Source organism: Mesocricetus auratus, unplaced genomic scaffold, assembly GCF_017639785.1.
Source record: "Mesocricetus auratus isolate SY011 unplaced genomic scaffold, BCM_Maur_2.0 Super-Scaffold_100010, whole genome shotgun sequence".
Classification (NCBI taxonomy): domain Eukaryota; kingdom Metazoa; phylum Chordata; class Mammalia; order Rodentia; family Cricetidae; genus Mesocricetus; species Mesocricetus auratus.
The window spans coordinates 62,547,592-62,567,242 of NW_024429194.1; the positions used below are offsets into that span (position 1 = coordinate 62,547,592).

The 19,651-nt window shown below is 44.4% G+C and overlaps 3 protein-coding genes across 9 annotated transcripts in view; 2 read left to right on the top strand and 1 right to left on the bottom strand.

Annotated features, from left to right (window-relative positions):
• Window positions 1-3,084, top strand: part of Nfe2 (nuclear factor, erythroid 2) — a 31,372-nt gene extending 28,288 nt beyond the window's left edge. For all 4 annotated transcript variants that reach the window (XM_040753704.1, XM_013111125.3, XM_021225592.2 and 1 more), the window contains exon 3: window positions 1,825-3,084. In XM_040753704.1, coding sequence (XP_040609638.1) covers window positions 1,825-2,835 — 1,011 coding nt within the window. In that variant the 3' untranslated portion in view covers window positions 2,836-3,084. The remainder of the gene's footprint in view (window positions 1-1,824) is intronic.
• A 1,473-nt stretch (window positions 3,085-4,557) lies between these two features.
• Hnrnpa1 (heterogeneous nuclear ribonucleoprotein A1) lies at window positions 4,558-10,798 on the bottom strand. Of its 3 annotated transcripts, XR_001196297.3 has the most exons (12): window positions 10,641-10,798; window positions 9,978-10,094; window positions 9,695-9,841; window positions 9,366-9,576; window positions 9,087-9,179; window positions 8,914-9,006; window positions 8,672-8,746; window positions 8,311-8,469; window positions 7,600-7,755; window positions 7,280-7,345; window positions 4,858-4,932; window positions 4,558-4,696 (listed from the first exon to the last, which is right to left on the bottom strand). XR_001196297.3 is itself a non-coding variant. In XM_013111334.3 (11 exons), the coding sequence occupies exons 1-10, from the start codon at window positions 10,653-10,655 to the stop codon at window positions 7,290-7,292; spliced, it is 1,122 nt and encodes a 373-aa protein (XP_012966788.1). In that variant the 5' UTR covers window positions 10,656-10,798; the 3' UTR covers window positions 6,321-7,042; window positions 7,280-7,289. The 3 variants fall into 3 exon arrangements, 2 of the variants coding, with proteins under 2 accessions (XP_012966788.1, XP_005067404.1); XM_013111334.3 differs by lacking the exons at window positions 4,558-4,696; window positions 4,858-4,932 and adding an exon at window positions 6,321-7,042; XM_005067347.4 differs by lacking the exons at window positions 4,558-4,696; window positions 4,858-4,932; window positions 8,311-8,469 and adding an exon at window positions 6,321-7,042.
• A 457-nt stretch (window positions 10,799-11,255) lies between these two features.
• The window catches only part of Cbx5 (chromobox 5), a 43,684-nt gene continuing 35,288 nt past the window's right edge, over window positions 11,256-19,651 (top strand). The window contains exon 1 of one of the 2 annotated variants that reach the window (XM_005067345.4): window positions 11,256-11,447. The gene's annotated coding sequence lies outside the window, so the exon portion shown is untranslated. Of the gene's footprint in view, window positions 11,448-11,476; window positions 12,044-19,651 lie in introns of those variants that run through there. The other variant, XM_013111265.3, reaches the window with a different exon arrangement.

Consider the following 19,651-nt stretch of genomic DNA (forward strand, 5'->3'; position numbering starts at 1 on the left):
CAGCACTGCCCACCTTCCCTCATTACCACCCCTCACCCTTAGCAACAAGCTCCTTACTCCAGGTAGCAGAGCCTTAGTTAAAGGGCCTCAGAAAGGGGAGACAGACGATGCTGGGGTCCTCTCCTGAATGTTGGACAAAGGGGTGTCTGTTGGTCTAACAATGATGTCTTTGTCCTCAGCTAGGCTTGAGCAGGGTAGCTCTCCTCCGTAAGTTGGGGGCCTTGTTTGTAACGTGTTCTCCTCCTCACTGCACCTGGACAGAGGGCTAACCCCCAGCCTGGCCTCTGTGCCTGCCCCCACCACAGGCCTCCTGTCCTCGGGTTCTGCCCTAGACCCTCCTCCCGCACACCAGCTCCCTCTGCTGGGCACCCAGGGAATGGCAAGGCCTTGAACTTGACCCTTTGACTCTGAGAGTCCATCTTGGGTAATAATGGCCTTGTCTTCCTAAGGAAAGTGAAGGAACAGGAGCTGTTTGGCCCAGTAAGAGTTTCTCCTTAGGAGAGATGGACCCACTTCAGTGTGAAGTTTCCTCTCTGAGGTCTCACCACAGTGACTTTTATTCATACTTAAACTGCTCTTTCTCCTCCCTCTTTTTTCCCTTTTTTGCTTTTCAAGACAGGGTTTCTCTGTGTAGCCTGGCTGTCCTGGAACTCACTCTGTAGACCAGGCTGGTCTCGAACTCACAGAGATCCACCTGCCTCTGCCTCCCGAGTCCTGGGATTAAAGGCGTTAGCCACCACCGCCCAGCGACCTTTTGATTTTTATTTACTTATTTTTATCTCATGTACATTCCTGTTTTGCCTGCATGTATGTTTGTGTGAAGGTGTTGGATCCCTTGAAACTAGAGTTAGAGAGGTATGAGCTGCCATGTGAGTACTTCCTGTGGAGGAGTAGTTACTGCTCTTAATTGCTGAGCCAATTCTCAAGCCCTTCTCTTGATTTTTGCAAGGGTCTCACACAGCCCACGCTGGCTGGCCTTGTACTTGTTATGTAGCCAAGGCTGACCTTAAACTCATGACCCTCTTGTTTCTACATCTCAAGTGCTGGTATTATAAGCCTATGCCACCATGCCAGCAAACTGATTTTTTTTGGGGGGTGGGGGTTTGAGACAGGGTCTCTCTGTATTGTTTTGGAGGCTGTCCTGGAACTTGCTCTGTAGACCAGAGCTGGCCTCGAACTCACAGATCTGCCTGCCTCTGCCTCCCAAGTGCTGGGATTAAAGGCGTGCGCCACCAACGCCCGGCTTGACTTTTTTTTTTAATAATTTATATTTTATTTGCACTGGTGTTTTGCCTGCATGTACGTTCATGTGGGTGCGTCAGATCTTGGGTTTATAGACAGTTGTGAACTGCTATGTGGGTGCTGGGAATTGAACCTGGGTCCTCTGGAGGAGCAGTCAGTGCTGTTAACTACTGAGCCAATCTTTCCAGGTGCCACCCCCCCACACACACACTGCATGCTGCTTTCTTCTTGAAATGTTATTATCACTATGCAAGAACCTTCCATTTTTTTTCTTTTCGTCTTTTGTAAATTACGAAAACCTAGCCTATAGTTTAGATTTATTCCCAACTAGCTCTTATAACCTAAATTAACCCATTTATATTAATCTATGTTCTATTATGTGGAATTATCTTTCTTACATCATATACCTCCTGTTTCTTCTCCATGTTTGTTTTGTTTTTCAAGATAAGAGTTTCTCTGTGTAGTCCTTGCTGTCCTGGAACTCTGGAGATTGGCCTGCCTGTGAGTGCTGAGATTAAAGGTGTGTGTCACCAACACCCTTCATAGTCTATCTTCTAACCTTTGGTGTGCCTTTCTTTGCAGGGTCTAAATGTTCCAAGTGAGCCATCCTTTGAGCCCCAAGCACCCACCACATACACTGGACCACTGCCACCTCCAACATACTGCCCCTGTTCAGTTCACCCAGATGCAGGCTTCTCCCTGCCCCTACCACCTTATGAGCTGCCAGCAGCATCTACTCCCCAAGTCCCAGACCTTCCATTCTCCTATGGCAACATGGCTATACCAGTGTCGAAGCCACTTACCCTTTCAGGCCTGCTCAATGAGCCCCTTCCGGACCCCTTAGCTCTCCTGGACATTGGACTACCAGTGGGGCCACCCAAGCCCCAAGAAGACCCAGAATCTGACTCGGGATTATCCCTCAACTACAGTGATGCAGAATCTCTTGAGCTAGAGGGTGCTGAGGCTGGCAGGCGGAGGAGCGAGTATGTGGACATGTACCCGGTGGAGTACCCTTACTCCCATATGCCTAACTCCTTGGCCCATCCCAACTATACTTTGCCGCCCACTGAGACACCCTTGGCCTTAGAGTCATCGTCTGGCCCTGTGCGGGCTAAGCCTGCTGTTAGGGGAGAGGCGGGGAGTCGGGATGAGCGGAGGGCCCTGGCCATGAAGATTCCTTTCCCTACGGACAAGATCGTCAACTTGCCTGTAGATGACTTTAATGAGCTGTTGGCACAGTACCCACTAACAGAGAGCCAGCTGGCTCTAATTCGGGACATCCGACGGCGGGGCAAGAACAAGGTGGCAGCCCAGAATTGTCGAAAGAGAAAACTGGAAACCATTGTGCAGCTGGAGAGGGAGTTGGAGAGGCTGGGTAGTGAAAGAGAGCGGCTTCTCAGAGCCCGAGGGGAAGCTGACCGCACTTTGGAGGTCATGCGCCAACAGCTGGCGGAGCTGTACCATGACATTTTCCAGCATCTTCGGGATGAATCTGGCAACAGTTATTCACCAGAGGAATATGTACTGCAACAGGCTGCTGATGGGGCCATCTTTCTGGTACCCCGTGGGACCAAGATGGAGGCCACAGATTGAGCTGGCCTAAAGGAGACTGACAATGGTGCTAGGGCCCCCCTTATTCCTTCTGATAAAGGTACTCCCGAACCCCAGGACCCATAAGGCACTGCATTCTCCAGACAAAGAGGGCAGATGCAACCTTAGCATTTGGATGTTCCAAGGTATGTTCAGTGAGGTTTGCCTGGAGGCCAGGTGAGTGCTGGCTTCCCAGGCCCCAAATCTCCACCTCTTGTTTAAGCTTTGGTCCATAAAAGAGCTGTGTGGAAATAAGCTTTCCATTGTGTCTTCCTTCCTGAGTGTGATGAAGGTTATCTCAGAAATCACTGCTTGAAGGGAAATCCTGAGCTCATTTTAAATATTCATAAAAAGTTGGACATGAGCAATCTACCCACCTTCTCAAGCCCAAGTCAGGAGCTATGGATGCTTTCAGGAACCCAACCCATAAATGACATGAGCTGTCAAGAGGGCTGCATCCTCCATGTACAGCATCTGGAGCTCACACAAACAAAAACCCCTTTAGTTTTCTTCTGATTTATTTCTCACCCTGGGTCTGATAGGCCAGAGACCTTTGAAGCCCAAGGGACTGTTCTTGACTGGAATGAGGTTAGATATTCCACAGTCAAAATGTATACACTCTTGTACAACTTTTATACATGTGCACTGAGCCAAGAATGTTAGGCCAAGTGATGAGGTTGCAATCCACTGTCTCCCTGGTTGAGACAAATGCTATCCAAATCCTGGGGGAGACAGATGGACAGGCCACTGCTATGACATCTACTCTTTTAGACATACCTTTATTTTTGAGGGAGGCAGGGTCTCAAATATACCAGGTCAGCCACCAACTCCTTGGCCCGTCTCCAAAGTGCTGGGATTAAGTGTGTACCATCATACCCAGCCCACCCTGAACTCATGCAGAAGCCTGTAGAAGCCAGGTGTCCCCTTGAAATTGCCCTCTGAAAGGTTAATTCTTTACATAGATAGGCAGGGTGCCAACATAACAGGCTGGCCTTATACCTGTGCAACGAAAAATGACCTTGAGCTCATTAATCTTCGACCTTATACCTCACAAGTGCTGGGATACTATATGCCAAGCCCAGCTCAAGATCTACAGTGTCTTTTCTTACATTGGAAATACAACAACAGCGTTCCAGAGGCAAAGGCAGGGAGACTGCAGGGCACCCAAAGCCATGCAGTGAAACTTGAAATTTTCATGCTTATAGACTTTAAAAATGTGGTTTCTAATCTGGGATTTGTCAACTCTTGGCCTAGCAACTTTCATTCTGTGTTAAGTCCATAAAAAAAAAAAAAAAAAAACCCAGTATGGGGGGGGGGCTGAAAAGATAGCTCAGTGGTTAAGAGCACTGTTTTTCTGTAGGACTTGGGTTCAATTCCCAGCACCCACATGGCAGCCAATAGCTGTCTGTAACTCCAACATCAGACACCCTCACTCAAGACACATGCAGGCAGAACAATGTACATTAAAAACAATAAATTATAGCTGCCCAAGCCTATATTCCCAGCACTAAGAGGTAATGGATTGCCCCAAATTTATGTATGTACGTACGTATGTATGTATGAATGATTTCAGGCTAGCCAAGGATACTTTTCACATTAGTGCCACTACCAAGAAACAAAAATCTAAAATCTAGCTTACAACTAATTCATTAGTATCCACATTCCCCAAAATCGAATACAGAATCAAGTCACTTGCCAATTAAATTCCAAAAAGAGACAACAGAACCAAGTTAATTGATTTATTTTAAAAACCAATCTAAGTCATTCACAAAACTGAATGATTTTAGCAGCACAGTGAAAACCCAACTGCATGGCAGTGAGAATACAGTGGCCCAGAGCAAAGGCTGTTCTCATGTGGATGTTCCTGCAAAGGAGAAAAAGTTATGTAGCTTTAAACAGTGGACTCCATTATATACCTCCCCACCCTAACATTCTGACAGCTACAAAAATAACCAATATCTCATTTTTAACTGAGGTTTGCTTTCTTAACATTTGGGTAGCAAATCACCAACCATAAAACCTTACCGTTTTTAGACAAGAACTTCTGAAGGTTTTTTTTTAATCTTACAGCAGTGGTTAAGCTTCGAAGCAGATTCCTCCCTAGAAAAGCAAACAACCTTTAGAACTAGTCTTTTGTGAGGTCAATTCCCATCTTTAAGCTATTCCCACCCCCTCCCGTTAATGATCCACCCATCCTCCCACCATTTTTTGGGGAAAGGTATCTAATGTAAGTTACTTTGAGCCACTGCTTTAAGAAAATGGGTCAAAGGAAGGTTAAATAAAATTAAAGGGCCAAAATGTATCGTCACAATAGAAATGTATTCACTCCCTTTAAGTAAGGAGTAATATGGGCATTAATTAAAACAATTCATCTCCAGAAAAACCAAGTGCAGCTTAACTGGACTAGTTTTGGCTCAATATATATATATATATATATTAAGAAAAATCCAACAGAAAATTGGACTTTACAACTATATGGATGTAAGTAAAATCTGTTCTTACCTACCAGCATAGCAATAAAACCTTTCCTTCTGGTTCTGCCTGCTAGTCCTAAGAGTCAGGTGTGTGCCTTACTCTTGTCTGCCTCCTTCCTTGCGATGATCACTGAAACTTCACTCCCTCCTAGCTTTCATGGAGGTGCCGTGGCCTGCCCCTGGCTTATCTGTACTCCACATACCACAAGTGTCTACTCTCAGCTGTAGAGTTTCTGAGCTCGAAGTCATTCGCGCTATACTTGCTAGCAGTTCCTAGTAGCTGAACATCTCCTGGATCTTTAAAGGCATTGTCCCGATTGCTGAGGTATCTGCAAACTCCCTCAATAGTTAAGGTTCCACCTGCTATTGCAAACTCAGCCAGTATCATGGAACTACCATCCATGCTTCCCACCCCCATCCCCCAACTCCCCCTCCCTCCCCCCCCAAAACTTCCAAGCAATACACGGTGAGATGGGATATACAAGTCCTATGGCAAACAAATCATCTATGCTACCAGGTACAATGGCACTTTAAAGGGAACCAAATGGGATGCTCAAGAATCTATGCACAAATAACAATTATTAGATAGTAACTGTTTTGAATTTTCTATACAAGTAGAAAACACTTCAGGATACCAGTGTGAAGGAAAACTGCCGTTAACAAAATTATACAGAAGTACTGTCAATTATATTTTAATTTACATTTTAAAATAACTCAAGTCACTTCTAGAAATCTTCAGGAACACCCACCCACGACCCAGACCCAGTTAAACTGCAGTTTTCCTTCACTATAGCCTGCTCTTATGGCAATTAAGAGTCCTTACTATTATCACTTTTAAGATGCCCAACACTTCTAACCTGTGGACTTATTGGTGGCATTAACCAGTAATTGGTTTCTACTCTGGCAGAGCTTTGAACTTGCACTGTGATAACAAACAATCAACATTTACCAGGGGTATTGGGTAGGGAAAGCCCAAATCTCTGCCAGTCCCAAATCCATACAGTTGTCATTCCATTCAAGAGAATTAAATCGTTTATTGATTACACATGATAATGGATGATACACAAGCTTCATTCCCATCTGTTATTTTTTATCTGATACCATTATTCAATTGATATTGCATAGGGTGTGCCAACAACCATTTTATAACCAAATTGTGGACTTTGCTTGGATGATCCTTTTAATGGTAAAACTCATTAATAAGTCACAACAATAACTGGCAGTTTAACTACACCAAGGTTTTTGAAGACAATGGCTTCTCCACCCAAGCAATCATAAATAAATCCCAAATGGAACTTGGCACCACCCTGAAGGAATTCTAACTTCACACTGTTGGGGAAGTTTACCAAGATGGCTTCAGAGTAGACTAACTTTACACAGCACATTAAAAAAAAAAAAGAATAAGAAAAAAAAAAGACACATTTATTCAGCGTCATGATCAGACTATTACATTTAGCAATCAACAGCATGGGTGAAAAAAGGTCTACAGTAAAACCCTTTGTTGGAATGCTTTTACACTTTCCACAGAACAGAAACTAAAATAACCTGTTATACAATTAGTCACAAATACAGTCCTGGAGTTTTTTTGCCCATATACATGAGTATTGTCTAACACATGTCTTCTTTGTAGCAGCTAGGCCCTGCCACCACTGTGCTTGGCTGAGTTCACAAATCTGTTGTAACCTGTAGCTTCCCTGTCACTTCTCTGGCTCTCCTCTCCTGCTAAGCTTTGTTTCCTGTTGAACAATATGGAATAAAGTTGTTAATCTAAAACACATTAAGACTCAAGGCTACAATCCAATAGAGCAAGTTGTTTCCCACAAATTTTGCTGAATTGTATATATTAACTTAGCATCCACCATTTTACTGCAATTATAATGTTAACTATGTTGCACTGCTCAGCTATATTAATTAGGGTTACTGACTGGGTTCAATTATAAAACTAAGTCAACACAGACAAAACAGGTACTTACCTGGCTGTAATTAGAACCTCCTGCCACTGCCATAGCTACTGCTGCTGCTGGAACCACCATAGCCACCTGAAAGTTTCAAAGAATGTCTAAATACTCTATGTTCAATAGATACACATCTCATCCAAAAGCTGGGCGGTGGTGGCACACGCCTTTGATCCCAACACTAGGGAGGCAGATCTGTGAGTTCACAAGAGCTAGTTCCAAAGCCACATTGCAACCCTTTCCCGAAAAAAAACAAAAAAAAAAGCCCCCAAGACCTTTCTGGTTGATGGGAAGGGGGACTTAATTTGTCAGCTTTTTGCCACATATATATACTATACCTTGGTTTCGTGGTTTAGCGAAGTATTGGCCACCACCACCATAAGGGCCTGAGCTTCTGCCTCCAAAGTTTCCACCCTTCATTGGTCCAAAATTTGAAGACTGATTGTTATAATTGCCAAAATCATTGTAGCTTCCACCACCTCCAAAATTGCTTCCTATAAATAGAAAGAAGGCCTTTATGACCTGAGAAGCAAGCCAGTTCTATTCATGGCTCTGAATGAAAGATTATGTATGGCTTCCTTCTTCCAAAATTGCTAGCTCCAATATCAGTTTATCCTGAATAAGGCATTCACTTAATAATCCAGCATTTAAAGAAAAGTAACCCAACTAATGGCAATTTGACTTTACCTTTGTGAGTGGTACTTAGAAACACTTTAGACTCAAGGAGGCCTTCATGTATTCATTGCCAATGCAGAGATTTCTTGAACATACCAACTATATGCCTGAAGTCCCAAAGGAATTTAGATACTAAATCCAGCTATACCATCAATCTAACTATCTTTAATTGAAGACACCACTAACCACTCATCCACCTACTTACTTTGGGGGAGGCGGCCCCAGCTTAAAGCCAGGAGGTGGTAGCACAGCAAGCCTATTTCAATGTACCATGCAGTGTACCCACAATGCTTTAAGAGCTCTAAAGTCCAACACAATATAAACTAAGGCTAATCTAGCTATCACACCAAGTACTTGCATCACTGGATACCTACCACTACCACCGCCAAAGCCGCCTCCGCCTCCTCCGTTGTTATAGCTGTCATAGCTGCCACTCCCGCCATAGCCACTGCCCTGGTTTCCATAACCCTGTCCACCACTTCCATAGCCTCTGCTTCCTCCAGAGTAACCAGGGCCGCCTCCTCCATAACCACCTACAAGAATACAAGCCTTCTCAATAAGACAAAAGTATTTAACAGTAAGAATCTATGCAAGTGTAATGACTAATGGCCTGCTCAGAGCATGCGTATTATGGGGCTGGTTGAGTCTGTCATGCACTAGGTTTAGTCTCTACTAGCCTAGTCTAAAGGTATAGGTTGCCAGAAAATTTACTTACAGATTCCGTAAGAAACTTACCATCGTTACCAAATCCATTATAACCGTCCCCACTGCCACCATATCCACCACCACCACGGCTACCACCGAAGCCACCTGTAAGAAACCAAAGCTTTAAGCTAGGCTTTAGATATATGAATGGAGCAAATGCTAACTTCTGTGCAATGAGAACTACATTTTGGGTAAAATCTAAATGCTGGAAACAAAGGCTAGGAGTTACCCAGAGTTCCAAAAACAACAAGAAATTCAAAGCAGACACATACCACGACCACTGAAGTTTCCTCCTCGACCAAAATTGTCATTGCCGCCAAAACCACCTCCACGACCACCACCAAAGTTTCCGGAACCGCTTCGACCTTAAGAGATGTTTGGATCATTATCAGACCAACTTGTTGCAACTCAAGCCACCCTCTACAACTTCAGTGAGCAGGGATACCTCTCTGGCTGGAGGACGCACTGGCCATCTCTTGCTTTGACAGGGCCTTTCTCACTTCACAGTTGTGGCCGTTCACAGTGTGGTATTTCTGAACTTTAAGAGAAAGTTATCTTTAGGGCTTGAAATACACTGAATTCCAGCGATTAAAAAAATCTAATCTGGTTGCATGGTGGAACACACCATAAATCCCAGCATCCGGGAGGCCTGCCTGGTCTGAGTTCCAGGATGTAACCCAGTTTCGGTGGGGAGAGGAAAAAAATGGAATAATCTGACACTTACTAACAATCTTGTCCACAGAGTCATGGTCATCAAAGGTGACAAAAGCAAACCCTCTTTTTTTCCCACTGCCTCTGTCCGTCATGATTTCAATCACTTCGATTTTCCCATACTGCTCAAAGTAATCTCGCAGGTGATGTTCTTCGGTGTCCTCTTTTATACCACCAACAAAGATCTTTTTCACAGTTAAGTGGGCACCTGGTCTCTGGGAATCCTAGGAGGAAAAATGACTGTCATTAATAGCAGCACACTTCCAAATGATTGGCAGCTGTGGTGGCCCACGCCTTCAATCCCAACACTCTAGAAGGGAATCTCCTACAAAAACCACTCACTTCTCTTGAAACGGCTCTCTTAGGTTCCACAACTCGTCCATCCACCTTGTGTGGTCTCGCATTCATAGCGGCATCCACTTCTTCCACGGTGGCGTATGTGACAAACCCAAAGCCCCTGGATCGCTTGGTGTTTGGATCTCTCATTACCTATTTAGAAAAAGATCCTTTTTTGTCTCTTTTACTATGCAATTAATTACCTTCACAAAGCATCTGGGTAAGAAGTGCAGCAAGATTAAACCAATGAAACTAAACCACCCCTGCCTTTTGTCCCTTCCCATCTTACCACACAGTCGGTCAGTGTTCCCCATTGCTCAAAATGGCTTCTTAGACTCTCGTCGGTTGTTTCGAAGCTCAGCCCTCCAATGAAGAGCTTCCGCAGCTGTTCCGGCTCCTTGGGTGACTGAGGTGCAGCAAAGGAGAGCGGTTAGTGAAGCGGCTGGAACTTGAGCGAAGGAATCAACTCCATGCATCAACACAGACCGCATTTTTTTTTATTGTTCTTTATTACTGCACAAGACCACGTGCTCCTCTCTTGGCCAGGAGGTGCTGTTGGGGCGGGGAAACTAGCCAGCAGCGCATGCGTCCCTACTCTATACACGCACGCGCAACAAAAGACACGGGCTGGACTGGTCAATCGCCATTAAAACTTACTGACCCCTTAGCAGACGTTTATTACGCAAAGTCAAGAAACAAAACAAAAAGAGCCACAGCCCTCAAGATATCTAGGAATTCTGCCTCTAGGAGCCGAGCGTACAAACTAGTGGTTAGCGGACGGCAGCCTCATGGCGACTACGAGGACAAAATGGCGACCTGCACTTTGTGAGTAGGCCTCGGCAACGACCGATCAAACACCGAAAGCATGGCTGCCAGCAGCAAAATTAGGTCGCATCCCGTCCTGTTCATTACCCATGGGAGAAGACGAAAGTGCGGAGCGCGCAAAACTCACCTCGGACTTAGACATGACGGCAGGGAAACGAGAGCCTTCAGCGATGCTTCCTCGGCCGCGTCAACAAGCAGAAAGGAGTAAGCCAACGAACGTACCCGCCAGCCTACCTTCTGCTCGCCTTTTTATCCCGCCTCCTGGCTTTCGGCATTGGTAGACTCCGCCCTGGCCTTACTCTGATTGGAGATTTGAAATTGTTCCCGCCCACCCTTGGTCTGTGGATCCGCCCTGCTCAAGAGGGCATCTGCTAGGGCGTACGTAATACGCAGTCTCCGCCCTTCGGAGCCATTGCCGCTCTGAGAAAAATTTTTTTAACCAGTTTGATTGACTAGCTAACCAGTCGTTTATATTTGAATGCACCCATGTCTGTAGACACCTGCACAACTTCCCAGCGTACGTACATTACAACCTCAGTTGGCAAAACACGCTACGTTAGGAAAGTAGCTCGCTACCACTTTTCCAGCCACCACCCACCGAGCGCATGTGTAGTTAAAAAAAAAATGGCCAGTTTACGCCGGCGCACTAAGGGGTTCCGATCGCCTACTGAACACGTGAAATGGCGGGCGGGAGAGGGTGGGGAACCTAAGGCGCCTGCGTAGTGGCGGGAGTTGCGTCCTGCTTTGCGCAGGCGTTTTGGGCGGAGAAAAAAAAAGGCCTGGTCCCAGGATTGGTTGCGCAGGCGCAGGGAAGGATCCGTTTTGGCGGGCGGCTGGCGTTGCGCAGAAGGCAGCGGTAGCGGTGGCTTGTGGTGCAGCTTTGCCACAGAGGAACCGCGCAGGCCTTAGTGTGAGTGGTCACTGTAGATCCCCGGTAAGTGGCAGAGAGTCTTGACTAACCGTTTGAGTCCCTGGACCCGCTCCAATTGGACTCGTTATTGTACGAAATGAATGGGGCGCTTCTGGACTTGGGGGAACGACAGTGAAGGGGGCCGCGATGGGTCGGGCTAGCCAATAGGAGGACTGGGGGCGGGATGTTTTAATCCTGGCAGGTCCTTCTGAGCTGCGCTCCCAGAGCGTTTGACTGACGTGCGTACAGGCCAATTGGGTCTTCCTATAGCTGCCTACGGGTCGGCCTTTGGGCCATCGGAATGCGAGAGGCGGGTTTTGCCCGTATGAGTGGCGTCTCTCCGAGCCAATGAACTCCAAGCGCGCGATAGGCCGGCCTTCTGCGAGAGGCAGAGGCTGGACTCCAGTGGGGAGCGCGGGAGTCGCCAGGTTAAATTCATGGACCAAACCTGGGTAAAGTAAATGGAGAGATCTCCTGAAAGAGAGTGATCTTATCTTTAGAGGGAGTTGTGGGGGTGGATACGTCATCTACAGTGACTCCTATAAGGGAAGCATCCATTCCGTCCATCACCTTAACGAAAGCATATGTTTTCTTGTGACCCTCGAGTTTGGCTCTTTTAGGTAGGTACCTTCCACCCTTCACTTGATATTTTGAAGAACTTAGGGAGGGAGGCTTTAGTTTTTGAAAACCTTTAAAGGAGAATATTTACAGTTTTAGAGTGAAATGGCTACATAAGTATTGTAATGGAAAACATCCAATACCTCTACCACCGGTTTCCAGGGATACACATCTGTATTTCAATGGCCACAGCGGGGTAGAGGCCTGTTTGTATGTCTGATATTTGAGGGGTGACTGCCTTTAATGGGACAATGAAAGGTTTAATAAAAAAGTGGACTCACTTGTTTTTTGTTTGCTTGTTTCCAGTCATCATGTACTTCTCACCATCATTCATGTCTCCTAGTATTTATTCTGAGTCTCTTCTCCGAGGAATGTTTTCCCCCCTAATGATCTTTTAACATTCAAAACCTCCTAAGCCCTCTTCCTGCTGTCCATGTTTGGATGTCTGACTTTGGAGGAAAAGGCTGCTTCAGTTGGAAGGTATTTAGGATATTGGTGACAGAAGACTCCACCATCTCTTGGATCATTCATTAGTCGTTGCTTTTGATTTCATCTCTTCTCATATTTTGACTGCAGTCTCTTTGGTGTTGATAATGCTCACACTTCCCACAGGGTCTGGACGAACGTGTAATTTTCATTTATTAACTATTGATTTATTTTGGGTCAAGGGGAAATATTTAAATACCATGATGAATAACTTGTTTGTTTGTTTGTTTGTTTGTTTGTTTTTGGTTTTCGAGATGGAGTTTCTCTGTAGCTTTGGATCCTGTCCTGGAATTCAGTTTGTAGACCAGGCTGGCCTCGAACTCACAGAGATCCGCCTGCCTCTGCCTCCCGAGTGCTGGGATTAAAGGCGTGGGCCACCAACGCCCGGTGATGTTTCAGACTCTTAACATTGTTTCTTTATAGATTTTTATACTTTTAAATTTTATTTTATGTGCATGACTGTCAGGTCCCTGGAACTAGAGTCACAGACAATTGTAAGCTGCCGTGTGGGTACTGGGAATCGAACCCTGGTCCTCTAGAAGAGCGGTCACTGCTGAACCATCTCTCTAGCCCCTCCATCCCCCTTTTAAAAACAAGGTCTCTGTTGTTTATGTTGTTAACTTATTACATAGACCAGTTTGGCCTTGACTTGAAGCAATCCTCCTGCCTCATCTCTGATACTGCCTGTGCACATTTTAAAATGAGTTTCACCAAACAAGCATATGAAGTACTGTGTTCTTATCTGTACTGTATTATTTCATTTTCTTACTAATCAATCAGGTCAATTTCCAGGTTGGGAATGTTGGTCTACCATGCATGGAGTTCTGGATTCTATTTCCCATTGGGAAATAACCCTGCAGTGATGGTGCTAGCCTGTAATTCCAGCAGTTGGGAAGCAATTAGAAGGGGACCACATCAAAATCAAGTCTGCCATCAAAGTACAGTGCAGCCCTAAACTCCTGCTTTCTGGTTTTTTTTTTAGGTGTAACAATTTACCTTGGTTTGGTTTTTTTTTTTTTTTTTGGTTTTTCGAGACTAGGTTTCTCTGCATTGCTTTGGAGGCTGTCCTGTAACCAGACCAGACTGACTTCGAACTCCTAGAGATCCAGCTGCACCGCCCTCTCCCCCCTCCCAGTGCTGGGATTAAAGGCTTGTGCCACCAATGCCCAGCTGGTTTTTGTTTTTCAAGACATAAAAAGTTTCTCTGTGTAGCCCTGGCCATCCCGAAACTCATTCTGGCCTTGAACTCAGAGATCTAGTTTGCCTCTGACTCTGGGGTATGAGGATGAAAGGTGCCACCATATTCTGCATAGAATGGTTAATAAGATTACTTAACTCCACTTAGTAAAGAGCACTTTTACTACGTTGTTCTGGTTTGTTGGTTTGTTTGTTTGTAGAGACAGGGTTTCTCTATGTAACAGCCCTGGCTTTCCTGGAACTTGCTTTGTAGACCATGCCTGCCTCTGCATGCTGAGATTAAAGGTGTGTACCACCACTGCCTGGCTTCTTCTAATAGTTTTTATATACATTCACTTTTCTTAAAATTGGGCCAGTGCTACATTATATTGAGTTTAAAATCAACATAGCTATCATTTGATACAGTATGACTGTTGTTGCACATTGCTATTCATGGCCAGTTCTCTGAACAATCATCTTTTTTCTATGACATGAACTTTTACTTTTTTTTTTTTTTTTTTTTTTTTTTGGAGACAGGGTTGTTTTGGAGGTTGTCCTGGAACTCGCTCGGTAGACCAGGCTTGGTCTCGGAACTCACAGAGATCCGCCTGCCTCTGCCTCTGCCTCCGCCTCCCGAGTGCTGGGATTAAAGGTGTGCACCACCCACACCTGGCGAACTTTTACTTTCTGCCTTGCACATAGAAGATGATTTTAACTCATTGTACTGATAGCACTTATGTGTGCAAACATGGGACACATGTGATTTAAAAAAAAAAAAAAGAACCTAGGTCATTCTGAGTTGGCTTATATGCAGTGAAAGCTATGAATTTGTTGCATTCAGTAAGCCACTTGAAGCCCCATATTCACTTCTGGTAACAACTTTACCCTTTTGCTGGCAGAATACCCACAATGACAACTGTCTATGTTTAGTCTATCTGTTTGTGGAAAAACCTGCACTGTTCTTTGTGAGCAGCTATGTAAATATTAGCCCTCTTAGGTCAGCAGATCTATTTTGAACAAATTGTGTCCTGTTTCTTTGAGACAAGGTCTCACTATATTGTCCTGGCTGGTCTGGAATTCACAGAGATCTGACTGCTTCTGCCTCCCAAATGCTAGGTTTAAAGGTGTGTGCCATCATACCTGGTTGTAGATTGTAATTTTAAAAAAAAGTACCTAAGGCCAGGCAGTGGTGGCGCACACCTTTAATCCCAGCACTCGGGAGGCGGAGGCAGGTGGATCTCTGTGAGTTCAAGACCAAGCCTGGTCTACCGAGCGAGTTCCAGGACAGGCTCTAAAACAATACAGAGAAACCTTGTCTCGAAAAGCAAACAAAAGGGCTGGAGAGATGGTTCAGAGGTTAAGAGCACTGGCTGCTCTTCCAGAGGTCCTGAGTTCAAGTCCTAGCAACCATATGGTGGCTCACAACCATCCATAATGAGATCTGGTGTCCTTTTCTGGCCTGCAGGTAGACATGCAGGCAGAACACTGTATACTTAATAAATAAATAAAATATTTAAAAAAAAAAAGAAAAGCAAACAAAAAAAATGTACCTAATGATATGCAGGATTAAAGGTTCTTTGCAACAGGTCACTATACTTGTGAGGCAGAGGCAGGTGGAACTTTGACTTTGAGGCCAGGGAAGCCAACCTGGTCTGCATAGTGAGACCCTGTCTCAATAAAAAATTAGGTTGGGCATGGTGGCATATGCCTTTAATCCCAACAGTCAGTATGACAAGGCACATATATCTCTAAATTTGAGGCAAGCCTGGTCTACATAGTTTGTTCCAGGACATCAAGAGCTACATCGTGAGACCCTGTGTCAAAAAAAAAAAAAAAAAAAAAAGAAGCTAAGTTGGAGGATGATGAGTATAGGATCAACTGAACTACTTGGTAAGACTGTCAAAAAACAGTCAGGCCAGGCATGGTGGCACATACTTTTAATCCCAGCATTTGGGAAACTGAGGCAGTCAGATCTTGTGAGATCAAGGCTAGCCTGATCTACATATATTCTTTCTCATAACAAAAACAGAGGAAGAAGTCTTATTTCTTTGTTTTTTGATTGGGTGCCAGAGGCTGAGCAGAGCTTTGAGTGTGCTTACATTCCCTTACCACAATGCCATACCACTCCCACAGTCATTGATCTTTAAAAAGAAGTTCACTTCCTCTGCTTATTAGCTTCCTGTAGCTTCTGGTTTTTTTGTTTTTTGTCCCCCACCCCCGCAGACAGGGTTTCTCTATTTTGGAGCCTGTCCTGGGACTCCTTCAGTAGACCAGGCTGGTCTCAGACTCACAGAGCTCCACCTGCCTGCTTGGCTTCCTGTAGTATAGTAGCACTGCAGAAGATTCTAGAGGCTAAAAATCTGCATTAAGTCTTGAGCCTCTTGTACAGGCTTCTGCTTCTGGTGGTCGCCACCATCCTTTGGCTTATGGCATGAGATCCCTTTGTTGTTTTCATTCTGTTCTTTGTTTGCCTGGAAACAGTGTGGGAACTCTGCCTCTGAGAAAGATAAATGTGATTATATTAAGGCCTCCTGGGGTGACTCAGGATCAGTTTCTCCTCTTATCTTCTAATAACAACTTTTGCTGTATAAGGTAACATTCACAGATTCATGGAGGTAGGGTATAAATCTTTTTGTGGGAGTCAGGGGGACTGTCATTCAGACCAGTATATACAAATAAATTTACAGCTGGGCGGTGGTGGCGCACGCCTTTAATCCCAGCACTCGGGAGCCAGAGGCAGGCGGATCTCTGAGTTTGAGGCTAGGCTGGACCGACAGCCTCCAAAACAATACAGAGAAACCCTGACTCATAAAACCAAAATAAATAAACTTACAAAAAAAGATTTTTAAAAAAGTTGGTGGGGGGGGCTGGGTGTTGGTGCACATCTTTATTCCCAGCACTTGGGAAGCAGAGGCAGTCAGATCTCTGTGAGCTTGAGGCCAGCCTGGTCTACAGAGCAAGTTCCAGGCCAGGCTCCAAAGGTACAGAGAAACTCGATCTGAAAAAAAAAATTCTGGGTGGTGGTGGCACACAGTTTTAATCCCAGAATTTGGGAGGCAGAGTTGTAAGTCTGCCTAGTATACAGAGTGAGTTCCAAGACAGCCAGAGCTGCACATGAAAACCCTTGTCTCATTTTATATGTCTTAGTAGTTTCCTGCATGCATATATGTGTACCATGTGTGTTAGTATTCAGGCATCTGTACTGGCTGCCCTTGTGGTTCTGATAGGATACATCCTCAGCTGCAGACACTAAGAGCACCACGTGTGCACATTCAGTATGTTCCCTTTTAAAAGGGCCCTGTCCACCTCCCATCTTTCTGTCTCTTTTTGCTTCTTTGTCCTTCAGTCTTCCCCTCTCCCATTCCCTTTGCCCTAATAAAAACCCCTTCATATGAGCTCTGTTGCATGGTGTCTTTCTCCCGCCGCTTTCTAAATTACAACAGTATGTGAGCCTGGTGCCCACAGAGGCCAGAAGAGGGTATTGGATCCCCTGGAACGGAAGGCTATAGATGGTGGTTAGCCACCATGTAAGTGCTGGGAATTGACCCAGTTCCTGTACAACAACATTCAGCACTCTTTTTTGTTGTTGTTGTTGTTGTTGTTGTTTTGTTTTTCGAGACAGGGTTTCTCTGTGGCTTTGGAGGCTGTCCTGGAACTCACTTGGTAGTCCAGGCTGGTCTCGAACTCACAGAGATCCGCCTGCCTCTGCCTCCCGAGTGCTGGGATTAAAGGCGTGGGCCACCAACGCCCGGCAACATTCAGCACTCTTAACCCCTTAGATATTTGTCTGGTCCTCGAACTTGGATTTGTTTATTTATTTATTTTTGATGCATGGTCTCTGGCTGTCCTGGAACTTGTACTTGATATATAGACCAGGCTGGCCTCCAACTCCCAGAGATCTACCTGCTTTTGCGGCTCAGGTGCAGGGATTAAAGGTGTGTGCTAACACACCTGACTGCATTTGGTTTTGGCGGTACTCTATGTAGATCAGGCTAACCTTCATACCTTCAGCCTTCATTTCCTTAGCTTTTTTTTTTTTTTTCTGTGTAGTTCTGGCTATCCTGAAACTTGCTCTGTAGAACAGACTGACTTAGAATTTTTTTTTAATGACAATAATTAAAAATGCCAATCAAGGGGCTGGAGAGATGCACTGGCTGCTCTTCCAGAGGTCCTGAGTTCAATTCCCAGCAACCACATGGTGGTTCACAACCATCCATAACAAGATATGGTTCCCTCTTCTGACTTGCAGGGATATGTGCAGACAGAACACTGTATACATAAAAAAAAAATGCCAATCAAACCAAGCCTGATGCCATATGCCTTTAATTCCTGTACTTGAGAGTCAGAGGCAGTAAGATCTCTCAGTTCAAGGCCAGCCTGGTCTATAAACCCAGTTTCAGGCCATTCAAAGCTATGTAGAAAGACCCTATCACAGTAATAATTTGTCCTAACAATTTGACCAGTGTAGTGCTATGACATTTTTGCCTTGAATTTGACAGGAATAAAATTGGCTTGTTGGTTGATTCTCAGCTCCTTGGGCTATTAATATAGACAGACAAACCTGTACTTAAATATATGCTTGGGACTTTTTAACTCCCTTTTAGTGAAATTGGGAGCTGTGTATTCTGAACTTTCCTTTCTAGCAATAAATACTTCATCAGACTTAAGCACTAACACATTTTCTATCTAAAAATAGGTCATAGATGAAATAAGAACACAAGCGGGGTTGTTTGGTTTTTCTTTCTTTCTTTCTTTTTTTTTTTTTTTCTTGACAGGATTTCTCCATGTAGTCCTGGTTGTCCTAGAACTCACTCTGTAGACCAGGCTGGCCTTGAACTCACAGAGATCCACCTGTCTCTGCCACCTAAGTGCTGGGCTTAAAGGCTTGGGCCACCACCGCCCTGCCACATGTGGTTTTAATATACAGATTTGCTGAGGGTGTGTTGTTTTATGCTTCATAGGTAGTCAGGATACCAAAATTCATGAGATTGATATAGTGTACTTGAAAAGATGGTTTCAAGGTCAGTCATAGCAAATAATACACCCATCTTTTCCATGGAACCAAGGAAGCACATTGAATTCTAGTACTCCCTGATTGTAATCTACATTCCTCAGAATACAGCAATTTGTATCTGAGCCAACAGGTATAATTATGTTGGAATAAAATGCCCTGTTCTAAAGAGGTCAGCTAACAAGCTGGAAAATCTTAAGTTTAGTTTCTGAAGCAAATCCTTGAACTCAGTGTGCCTTGTTCTTATCCCTAAATCATGAAGGCTCACTTCACAGGGAGTTGTGGCGAGTGATATACTGCTAATTTGTTCAGTGTCTTACAACAATAAATTATGTCTAAAGATCTGATAAAACATAGTAAGCCTCATTTATATGAGTAGTTGGAGGCGGCATAGATAAACTTAAGAGATAATTCAGAAAATTCATTAAAGTTATTTTTTTAACTTCCTTTATTCTCAAATTTTTGCCTCTGTTACCAAAGTGCTCTCTTGTTCTTTTTCCATAACAGACCTATGAGATAGGTTGGGCAAATAACAGCAGGAATCAATTCATCAAGAGGACATAATAATCTTAAGTATTTATGCAGCTAATAATAAAAGAACTTCAGGGGCTGAGAATATAGCTCAGGGATAGAGTATTGACCTACCATGTGTTAGGCCCAAGTTTTGATCCTCAGTCTCATAGGGGAGGGAGAGTGCTCATAATGCATGAAGGGAAAAGAGGAAAAGGGAAATAGAAGACACCTGTTCTTATATTTGGAAATTTAACTAATTGATGGAAGCAAGTGTATAGAAAAGTATGGAAGTTCTTAGAAGACAACATCATCAGCTATCTGACATAATTGACACCTATAAAATAATTTACACAAAAGCGAAATGTTTTCAAGTGGTATGGAATATTTAAGTCTCACTCAAAAAGGATGCTGTTAAAGTATTTCT